Genomic DNA, 11666 nt, shown 5'->3' with positions numbered 1-11666 from the left:
TCAAATCACACAGTGGCGTTGTAGAAGTACTTCATGATGCCTTGTCCGGTTATATTTTTTCACAACGTAGCCTATCAAACGAAATTTGGTTTAAATCAAAGGGTTAGGCTATAATATCCACTGTGTGGCAAAACAAATGACAACGCAAAATGTTCTGAATCTAATGCTACAGCCTACCGTTTGTGCACCCCATGTTTTGCTCTTCTAGCTATTAATATAAGGAAACTTAAACAACAAGAACATGAATCCCGTTACAGGACCCCACCTCACTATGCCCCAGTCTGTGTTGGTACATGATGACTTCACATGTGATTTCCCACGTCTGGCTGTCAGAACGGCCCATCGCCTACCCCAGCTGAGATGGGAGGGAGGAGGGAGGGTGAAGACAGTGAGGACGGGAGCGCAGGCCAGTGGCAGCGCATCATCAGTCAATCCCACTTAGCGCTGGCTCTCACCGTGTCTACAAGTGGCTAAACCCCGTGGATAACAAACCTCAACGCATGAAACGGATAACTATCTTGGAATAACTTGTTTGCCGAACGAAATTTACATTAATTTCAAGTTTTCAGACGTTCTGTGTCTAAATAAAACGTAGTTTGTGGAAGTGTGTCGTTACAGCCTACCTTGGATCAAGCTTCTTTCAGACGTAACTGGACAACCACCTGGGGATTTTATCGACTTTTTTGACAATGTCCTAGACCACGGGGCGCATAATTTCATTTATAGGGGTTATTTTAATGAAAACTACGGGCATTTCAACTTAAAACATGGATCTACTTTACCGAGTGCTACCATTCACCACGTTTGTGAGCCTTCTACAGGTAAGGACACGCATTCTATAGTCCATATTTAATCAGTCTTAGTAATAGACCCTATATATTTTATGTTCTTGTACAATGTACTTTCTTAGTTGGGCGTGTACGTTCTTTTAAATGTGCAGGTCCGCAGTGACGCAGCGGCACCGTCCCAGCATCCAGGTAGGCTAAAATTTGTGCACAAAACAATAGATAGCCGACTGAACTTTGTGTTGTTTGTTTGTTTGTTTCATTGTGAAAGAATTTGATTTATAATCTTGCATTTACGCAACAGTAAACAATTTGATTATAAAATGAAACGGCATTATGAAGATAGGAACTGGGAAGCATCCGAATGGCAAACTTCTTTAATATGGTTGCAGTCCTCAGCCATGCGCCATCTGGAACATGAGTTGTATAATTAATATAGTTTACTGTGGGTATGCTGGGTGATTTTGGAATTGCTCTGGGGACAATTGTGTGGAGAGCTTGTTTGGTGCTTGAATTGTACAAGCTTGATTAGTGTTGATTCCTTTCCTGCGTAAATACAGCTCCAAATGGTTTTGCGAAATCAGGTAATTTGATTTTGTATAGACACCTTGGCCTCATGTGTATTTTCATGTTGGTAGCCTGCTTGTATTGTTAACACACGTTAAACATTACATGGAGATAAAAACGAAATGTTAAGGCCAAAGAAGCGTTGCTTCTGTAGAAAACAGCTTGAAAAGTTATCCAGAAAAACAAATGGCTCCCCATAATTTTTAACCAAATACGTCAGAAGTGTGGGCATTGAAGAGAGGGGTAAAGTGTGGATGTGCAACATTTTGCTTGTCTGGTCACAGCTATGGTTAGGCTAAAGTCACCAGACAGTATGGCACAGACAGTTTGCGGATGATGAGCAGATGCGTTTCGTTAACGCGCCATACCCCGAGCGAGCCCAGTCCCCACACAATAGACCTCCACTCCTCTCTGGACTGACTGTTGCGCACTCCTCCCCTCCTCCAGGCCTTCAGGTGCTGGCAACCGCCTCACACTACTGGCCTCTGGATGCGGTGGACGGAATCCCGGAGCTTTTGGACAAGTTTGGGAACAGAACAGGTCATGTTAATGGAAATAATATAAGTATGTGCGCTACGCTTCACGCAAGCCGCATAGAACATTCAGACGTCAACTCACGCTAAACTATCGTCTCGTCGCCGCTCTCCCTCTGTTTCTCTCCTTCTGTTCTCTTTCCCACGCATTTTCCTTAACGAACAATTCAACACTGCATCCCTGACGATGCGAGTCTCTTTTCCGCCTCGCTCTCTTGTTTTTACCGCTGTCTGGGTAAACACAGCAGAAAAGATAAAGATTGAATGGACGCCAAGAGCGCCCTTTCCCCTGCCCCCTTGACCACCACGTTTCAATCGCTCTCATATCTGCATGCTCTGACAGCTGTTATGCATTCTTCACCAGTAACGTCGTTGTAGGGCATGAAGTGCTGCCTGTTTGGGTTTTGCAGCTGTTTGCTGGGATCAAGGTTGATTGAACTATTTGATTTGATTTGATTCAGCTATCGAATACACAACACATGCCCATGGCCTCAGGTTAAATGATAGAACCATACAGTATCTACTGCAAATGGGAAGGGTTGCCCTTGTCTCCAAGAAACTGTCACTGACTTACTGGAAGGGGCCAGTGAGGTAATTTCAGTAGCTTCTGTTTTCAAAACACAGGTAGGGCCAAGCCAACAAGTTCAAGAGTTGATTAAGATATGCACCACTATACACCACATATTCTCATTTTCTCTCTTTTATAGGGGGTACTATATAGGCCCCCGCCTCACGTGTTTAAATTAGCCAGAGGCAGGGCCATCACCCAAGGACAGGAGAGGGAATTGGTTACAATGCCAGACAGAGTGTCACATAACAAGCACAAGGAATTGTAACAGCTGGATGCCTCTGTAAAAAAAATACACTCAGGGCTGTGTTAGTAGTTTAATCAGATGGACTGAAGTTCAGATAAACAAGGGAACATGTAGCATACTATTTTAATTGGGAATTGAAATACCTTCACTTTATGAATATAACTGAAGTTGAACATGAAGGTGACATGAAATGATTGATGATAACCAATATACATAGCAATTCTTCACCAAAGTCAGACTGCGTCTGCTTTCTTTTTTTCACAATAAGCTTCTGAGTTATGAGCTGGAGCTTGCGCTAGCTAATGCACACCAGAGCTGAAGGCTTTAAAGACTCCGCTGGGTTTTGATAGGAGTTTGCACATCTGTGGTGGCCCCTGTGGTTCTTCCATGTGGACTGCAGACACTGCCAAATCCACACAACAGGCTTTTTTCCTGACATTTTTTTCTATATAGTGTATATTGGCCCCTTTTTTTAGTGTTCGTTTTGATGTTGAATGAAATCAATCAAGGTTTTGTTTTGTTTTTTTCAAGCAAGGTGTTATTCTTAACCTGTATGAGAAGAATGTCAAAAGATCATGACCTTGATCATGACAGTGAATCTTTTTCTTTATTGTGAGGCAGCTAATAATAGTGTGTCCATCAATCTCGGAAGGTCCTCTGTACACATCTTGACTTGTAGTTCATCATTCCTCCTCTCTCTTTCTTGTTTTTTTCTCTATCTATCCATCCGTTTGTCTGTCTGTCTGTTTGTCAGACTTCACATCTGTCTTTCCATTCATTCTTAACTATTCATTCCTGCTTGCCACCATCTGAATGTCTCTATGTCATTGCGTTAGACATCTTCTGTCTTGTCACTGAATACATGTTAAGTTCATAGTTTTGTCTGTACTATGTTGTATGTGATTTCCACATTCATTTTCTGTCATTGCACAGCTTGTTTGTTTGTGTTTGTTTGTTTGTTGTGTTTTGTGTTTTTATTTGTTTGTGTGTGTGTGTGTCTTCTCTCCATGTCTCCACCACAGCTGTCAGAATCCACAACCACACTGTGCTGTCCACTTCTCATAACACTTCCTCTGTGTATGCCAATGACTCTGCCTACACTAACCTTTCTGCAACAGTAGGTGAGGACAAAAGAAAGAAAAGCTCTTTCATCATTCACTTGTTTCAGATGTATCTGAGAGAACAAGTCCCCAAGATTTATTTTTTTAATGTTTTTTGTTTGTTTGTGTGATGAAACAAGCTACTTCCACAAAATCAGTTTCAAAGAATGAAAACAGATTACATAATGTCTCGCTGAAGAGATTTTCTCTTTTTTTTCGAAGCCTTTTGTCAAGAAACAAAGGTTCACCAATCATAAAAAGCGTGGAAATGGATTGGAGTTTAGGTTGGATACAGTATTCAAAGAATTATAAAAAGTTATGAAAATTGCTGAGAGCTCCACTTTACATAAAAGGAACCAATCTGGAATTCTGGCACGCTATTAATATTAAATTGACCTTAATATGCGCAAAGCAGTTTAATTGTTTCCATCCTTGGAGAAAAAAATACCTAGTATGTTCTTTGATTAGTTCACTTTTTATTATTACTAATATAAAATCGCCATCTTTCTGGATCTACTGATTGTAATGCTCTTTGCCAACCCAAGTGATTTCACTGATGTTAGAAAATAGTCACAACGCTCGTCTGTAAATTGACACACTTGTAGATTTTCAGAAATAATTTTCCAACCACGATGGCTCTTTGCTTTTGTATTTGTTGGCTAGTGTAGGCCCACACAGGTTCATCACAGTCCTGCAAGTTAAACTGAATTTTGTTTTTTTTTTGTCAGACTAAACATCATCATCAGCATCATCATGACCTATTTGCCACTGTAGACTCAGGATTCAATTCAAAGAACAAACAGACTGCTTAGACAAAGCACTAAACATAAAAAATAGTTCTTCCACTATAGGGAGTTTATTAATTATTAATCGCATTGACTATACAAACGAAAACACAGCAGTTTTATAATGAAAATATAAACAATATAATGTGCTCCAGGCCATGTGGGCCTATTTCAATGGGTAAGACCACACTTGCTCTTGGCTTTAAAAGTCCAGTTCAAACAAAGTAGTGTATCTTGGACTGTCTGAAGATTAAGGCGTGTCTTGGTCGGCTAGTGGAGGGTGAACCATTTCTGCATTTCCCGGAGAGACGTCTGAGAGGGGGAGGGAGTGGATTCTCTGCTTAAATTCCTCACCACAATGAGTTTGACTGTCTACACCCCTGCACAATAGTTCACACCAGCGGCACAGCTCAGCTCTGCACATCACAGCACACAGGGGCCTGCCTGCCTCGTCCTCTTTCTATCTGGATGTTCACGTTTTTTGCTCTCCTTACCTTAGCTCTCCCATGTTCTATGCCTTTATCTCCACCAAGTCTGCTCTGTTGTTCTTTTCTTACCTTTTATCCTCTCTCTCACTCTCTCTCTCTCTCTATTCTATCAACAGTCTCTTATTGTTTATGAGTGTCTCAAGGGTGTCTACTCTACTTTATGGGTGTCTATTTTGTTTTGGACAGATGTTTTGACCCCTAACTGTACAGAAGAGTATTGTTTAATATTAATAAGAGTATTATATAATTTGGTTGGGGCATTATTTCCATGCTTCCTATTTAGCAGTGTGACAATGGAATGCACAGGTATGCCAGATTCTCTCAGGGATGTCTAGACAATGGTTGCCATGCTACCAAGGCTCTGTGAAGTGTGACGGGAAGGGCATAACTACTACGTTGGCTGCCTGAGAGGCTGGCATACTGTAACTCTGGCCTAGTGGATCTGTCTAATAATGTTGGCCAGTGATTGCTAGTATATGCTCAGCTGAGCTGAATGTCTCTGTTTATTACAAGGAGTCTCGTGTCTCATCCATGTCTGACTCTGTTGACGAGACATACAGTAGAGTAGCACACAATCATAGTAGAGATTATTTAAGTATAGCCTATAATATCATAGTGACCACCACTGTCACGTAAGTAAGATCTTCTGTAGTTGAAAGCTGGACATTGTGCTGGAGGATTTTTGCTTACTTTCTGTTTGCCACGCATACCTTGTTTTAAGACAAGGTCAACAGATTTTAGTTATGTGCAAAGTCTCAGAAACGCAAAAGGTTTCTGACTGACCTAAGTATATTATAGAGTCACATACACATGACTTACTGTAGAAGATAGTGAACGTCCCATTGCATGATCTGCTTGCTGTTTCTGTCTTTCTTTTTGTTGTTCAGTCATGTTCTGGCTCTCCTTAACATTCTCCTGGCCCTCTGTGGGGAGGGTCAGTCACACGTCGTCCAGCAAGAATAATTGTCCTGCTACTACCCCCTACTACCCCTACCCCCCACCCCCTGCCCTTTCCTCCTGTAGACATTGTAGAAGGTATGGTGAACAAGGGCATCTACCTGAACGGTGACCAAGGAGGAACTTTTCTGCACTTTGGCAACTACAAGAACTCCTGCATCAGCGATCCGATGCTCTGTGGACCTGAAGGTGAGATAATGGTGGGCTACAGTAGTTTGAGCATCGTGGTTTAGGTCTGATCAGTACTGAAGGAAGGTTTACGGGGGTCCACAAAACATACTTCTTCCGGTTCTCACACAGGGTTTCATACTATTTACTTGTAAGGTTATGGTGGTTTAGCTTTGGTCACTGTTGTGTGGGCCTCGAGGTAAGTCATTGGTGATTCTTATCTGAACTGATTTGCTAATCTGTATATCCTATAATGTTGCTCTTACTCTTGCTCTCTTTTACCCTTCTACATTCCTTTCTGTTAGTTTTGTAAACCCCCCCCCCCCCCCAACACTTCACAAAAATAACAATACACACACACATACATACGCGCACACACACACCCTTTTCACCTCCCCGCCTCTTCCCTCCTCTCCCCACGTTCCACTTCCCCTCTTTCCTTAATTTCTATATCTTGTTTTCATTTCTTTATCTCGCTCCCCCCAGGTTTCTCCTCTGCTCCGCTATTTGTTTTATAAAAGCCAAGCCATGACTAACATACCACATAACAATTCAGCTGCATAACTTGGATAACAGGCCATGTCAATGAGCTGCTTACATCATTTAAATTCACAGTTAAAGTACATACTGTATTTTGTGTCATACATTTAAGCCATGTCACCATCTCTAGCATCACCTGTTAGTCTGTTGAGGTCAGGATTTTTTGTTATGTTACAGTCTGCCAAGCGTTGTGCATTGATTAATTCATTGATTTATTTGACTGCATGACAGAGAGATTGCCGAATTGATGAATGGTCACAGCTTTAGGCAAGTTCTGTGGTAATGCTGATAGTTTTTCTTTACGGTATAGGAAGTTCTCCAGTGTCTAGGGCTGGCATGGGACCAAAAAACACCTGAGCATTTTTTTTCCTTCCTCACACATACAGTATGAGCTTTTTCCTTTCTATATCTTGCTTGACTCAGTCTGCCTATATTGAATGGACTAATATAATGAGTCTTCCCTCCTAAACTGTGGTCCTGTCCCATAGAAAAACAAGCAATCAAGCAAACAAACGAAATACAGTACAGTATTGACAGTACTCAAAGTAGTGTCCCTGTGCACAACCACTGTCCAGGTACTGGTGATGAGCAGTAAAAGTACTCCACGTAAAGGAAGGCTGAATCACAGCACACTGGTATTCTTTGCTGGTAGTTTATTTGGTGAACAACGCGTTTCGCTATTGCTCCTTTACACAGTATTGCCAGTATTGGGGACGGTTAGCCCACCAGGAGAACGCCCCGTATGCCCCAGTCTCAGTCCAGCCACGCCAGATTCCAATTATGAGCGCAAGAGGCATGAGTGTGCCAAGGCTCCTATCGAAAAAAGTCAATAGATCACATCGCCTCAAATGAGCTGCACCAACCCTCCCTCAAAAATGTCATGAATACCATCAGCGAAAACTGTTTCTCTTGGCATGCTTCATTAGTTTCATCAACATCCTGACTCGCACAGTGGAAGAAAAAAGAAAGTGGATCCACTGTGCACTGTGCCCGGTAGGGTTTGAAGTTGGGGCCATGTTTTCTTTTTCTCTTGCGTCTTATCATCAGATCAAGGAGAAGCGGAGGAGCACTAAAGAGACCGTTTTGACTTTCATCACAGCACTGACACGGCTCGGTCAACCCACCCCCCGTGCCAAGAAACACGTTTGGGCCCCAGTGGAGTGATTCAGCCTCCTTTGGAGGGCCCTCTGACACACTTTAATTGATTTGGAGTCCATTAATAAGCCCTGGATGTGACCTCACATTAGCACACTGCTGCTCTGCTCTCGCTTCAATCTGCCTGTTTTGCTTTTTCTTTTTTTTTCTTTTTTTTTACGGCCCTTTCGATGAAAAGGAGACATGGGGAGAAATATGACAATAATTTCTCGGCTTATGTCAAAACACATCTCATGTCATCTTTGGAAGGGTTGTGCAGGGTGTGTGTGTGTGTGTGTGTGTGTGTGTGTGTGTGTGTGTGTGTGTGTGTGTGTGTGTGTGTGTGTGTGTGTGTGTGTGTGTGTGTGTGTGTGTGTGTGTGTGTGTGTGTGTGTCACGCCTGCACCGTGATGAGGCTGTTCTCTGTGACAGATGTGATGACATAATTCATCAACTCCAAAGTCTTGCCTGGAAATTAGGCTAATTGGTACCACACCTTCAAAAAATAACTATTGTCATAAAAATGACGAATTGACATATGAAACAGATGAAAGCGAGAGACTTTGCGTAAAGCTTTCTTTGAACACTTCATTAGATCTGATATACATACATGTATAATTAAAACATACAATGATTGCAACATATAATGTTATGGGCACCAGTACAGGTATGGGCCCAACTATTTACAGTGTAAATTTTACACATTCTCAAGTGTGAATCTGTAAGCCATTCTAATAATATGTCATTATTGCTTATAACCATGAAGTTACAGTGCATTATAAAGCTTTTTTCACCTCATTGTTATTAGACCTCAACAGATCTAAAGTACAATGCACTGTCTCACTACAAGAAAATATGCAATTATGAAGGCTTATAACTGCATAATAATCCTTTGTAAATACTGGGCAGAATGTGTTAGCCTAAAATTAAACTACGTCCTCCAACTTCTCAACAGGAATTACATTTTCTTTCTTCTGGAAGAACCAAGAGGTGGAGTCCCGTTTCAGCATTTCCTCGGGGGGCAAAATCATGTCCAATGGCTTCTCTGTCTACACCAACCCCAATGGAGGCTACGTGGAGTTCTACACCAGGGGCAACTCCCGAAGGTGGAGGGCCAAGATTGAACTACCAGGTACTGTGTGTGTGTGTGTGTGTGTGTGTGTGTGTGTGTATATGCTGTATATATATTTGTGTGTGTGTGTGTGCGCACATGTGCGTTCGTTTGTGCATGCGTCTGTGTGTCTGAGTGACACCCCATATGAGACAGAGATGAAAAAGAGGGTGTGTGTGTGTGTCTGTGTATGTGTGTCTGTGTGTACGTGTGCACGTCTGTGTCTGTGTCTGTGCGTATGCCTGCATTCCTGCCTCTGTGTGTGCGTTGGTCTACGTGCATGGCTGTGGGCGGATTCATTTGTAAGGAAGCACGGCGAAAGGATTGAGACTCAGCCACAGAAACCACAGGCTGTGCCTTCTGAGGAGTTTAGCGATCAAGAAATAGAAATACATGCTAACAAGGCATCATGATATGGTGCCAATAGTACAAGGCAGTAATTCTACACGAGCACACACACACACACACACAACAGAAATGGAGGCTGAGATGTGTTAAGGGAATTTAGCAGAAGCCGTCTCCGTGCACTTAGAATACAAACAACAAGACATGAGAAAGTTGTTTTCATTGTTGTTTTCCCTGAACGGAAGATTCCTTGTTAATTTAACACATAGAAAGAGTAACATCTTCTAGAGTGTATTTGGTCCCAGAGTACTCTCTAAGGATGGAATTAACACCACATTTGTACTGTGTACCATGCACTGGCATTTGACCCATGATGTAAATATATTTGCCTCTTAATAAGTGGTGCTAATGTGTTAGTGCTTGGTAAAAGAGTTCCAGTGCAATGCATGAGTTTGGTTTGGGTATGTTACATAAGCTTCAAGTAGTGAACCTGCCGCTCTGTGTTTGTTTGGTAGTTTGTATGGTGATTGTTGCTACCTGAAATGTATAGTGTGTGTGTGTGTGTGTGTGTGTGTGTGTGTGTGTGTGTGTGTGTGTGTGTGTGTGTGTGTGTGTGTGTGTGTGTGTGTGTGTGTGTGTGTGTGTGTGTGTGTGTGTGTGTGTGTGCCTGCGTGCCTGCGTGCCTGCGTGTGTGCATGCGTGCGCCTGAGTTTGTGTGTTCAGGGCAGGCACATCTGTGTTTGTTGGCATTGTGTTGTGTGTGGGATGCACTCAGGGAATATCTTTGAGTTCGCGCTTCAGCCAACCCTTACTTCCTTTCTAATTTTGTACACAAGGATTACGTTAAACATACCCTTTGTTGTGTCTTATGTAAATCTTTGCCAAAAGTAGATTTGACTACTTTTTGTCAAACCAAAAAAAAGTGCTTTGAATTTCCTGTGAGACAAGCATGAACTCAGTGTTTTTTACCCCGATGTAATTCAAACATGCTATTCCGTGATAGATTATGTGTGGATTGGCTTTGTTTAAAGCAATTCTATGTTAGGTGTGGTGGTGGCAAAGTTGACAGTGTAGCACCCTATTTCTGCTGTCGGGTCAGCACTTCTATTGTTGGTGTTGGGCTAGTTTCTCCCCATTCAACTTGGCCATGCTGCCTTTCACAGACCTAATGATAGCGCAGTCTAGCTGCAAGTGTGTGTTTTGTGATAAGCCTAGCGTGAGAGTGCTGTGTTAGCTCTGACATGGGAAGGGGGGAAAAAATGCTAAAATGAACTCGTGGGCGTTTTGGACAATCCCCTCTAAGGTCAAATGTGTCAGAAACACAAACGCTTAAGTCATTGCCTTCAATGCCCGCCCGAAGCCTTTGGGTTTTACTGTGGACTTATACGGGTATTATCGCTTCGCTCACATTGACCTAATAAGTCTTCAGGCCAAGTCACTCTGCGTTCCTGGACCACACGACACTGTCATTTGGCCAACATGAGGTGAAAAATGGAACGTGGAGATTTATTGAGATTTTTCTTCTTTCTTTTCAAAAACTCCATACCTAGACAACCTTGGTTGAACGAATCTGTGGAAATTGAATTGAGTGGAAAAAATGTGAAGTGTAGAGATTTGTGAGATTTGTCTTCTTTTTTTCCTTTCTTTTGGAAATCTCCATACCTGGACAGCCTTGTCTGTAATGAATCCATGTTGGCCCAATGCGATGCTAAACAGGAGGGTGCACTGATTAGCTTATTTACTTACGTTCTTCAGTAATAAGTAAGATGATGGCACAGGACCATAGAAGCATACCTGTTGTACATAACAGTGGAAAGACAGAAGGACTCAGGTGTTTACGGGGCTAAATCATTGTACATCTGAGGGAAAGTTATGTAATGAATATGGCATGTTGTTGGCTGGGGTAAAGGGTTATATAAAACAGGTCTGGAAACATTGTCAGGTACCGTATATTATGACAAGCACTTGCTTTGTGTTGTCCAGACAGAGTTATCCTTAATAGTACTTTGGACAAGCAGTGATGAATTGTATCCAATCAAGCCCCCAAGAAATTTTGTGGGATGGTGTGCAAAACCATTCCATGTTTCTTTCATGTCGTGTTAATGTACCCACTGTGTAACAATGATATGTCATTTTTCATGTAGAACAATCTCATAATGAAAAATGTGTGACATAGATATGGTTAGGATTACGTTCTATTAGTTAGGTTATTTGCTATTAGTTTGCCATCATCGCCCTCTGTTCAATGGAAAAAATGACAATGCATATTTGACTGCAAGAACATGCCCAAAAGCATAGATCAACTGGCGTGATAGTCTATGCCCTCTGAAGGGACTAC

General features: G+C 42.1%; 1 protein-coding gene across 5 annotated transcripts in view; it reads left to right on the top strand.

Annotated features, from left to right (window-relative positions):
- The first annotated feature begins 380 nt into the window (after nt 1-380).
- The window catches only part of adgrd1 (adhesion G protein-coupled receptor D1), a 106325-nt gene continuing 95039 nt past the window's right edge, over nt 381-11666 (top strand). Inside the window, exons 1-6 of one of the 5 annotated variants that reach the window (XM_063195214.1) lie at nt 381-821; nt 941-977; nt 1800-1916; nt 3723-3821; nt 6097-6219; nt 8828-9004. In XM_063195214.1, the coding sequence (XP_063051284.1) occupies nt 768-821; nt 941-977; nt 1800-1916; nt 3723-3821; nt 6097-6219; nt 8828-9004 (607 nt within the window). In that variant the 5' untranslated portion in view covers nt 381-767. The other 4 variants (XM_063195217.1, XM_063195213.1, XM_063195216.1 and 1 more) reach the window with 4 other exon arrangements.

Source organism: Engraulis encrasicolus, chromosome 3 (genome assembly GCF_034702125.1).
Source record: "Engraulis encrasicolus isolate BLACKSEA-1 chromosome 3, IST_EnEncr_1.0, whole genome shotgun sequence".
NCBI lineage: Eukaryota > Metazoa > Chordata > Actinopteri > Clupeiformes > Engraulidae > Engraulis > Engraulis encrasicolus.
This window is presented reverse-complemented; position numbering and strand designations above follow the sequence as displayed.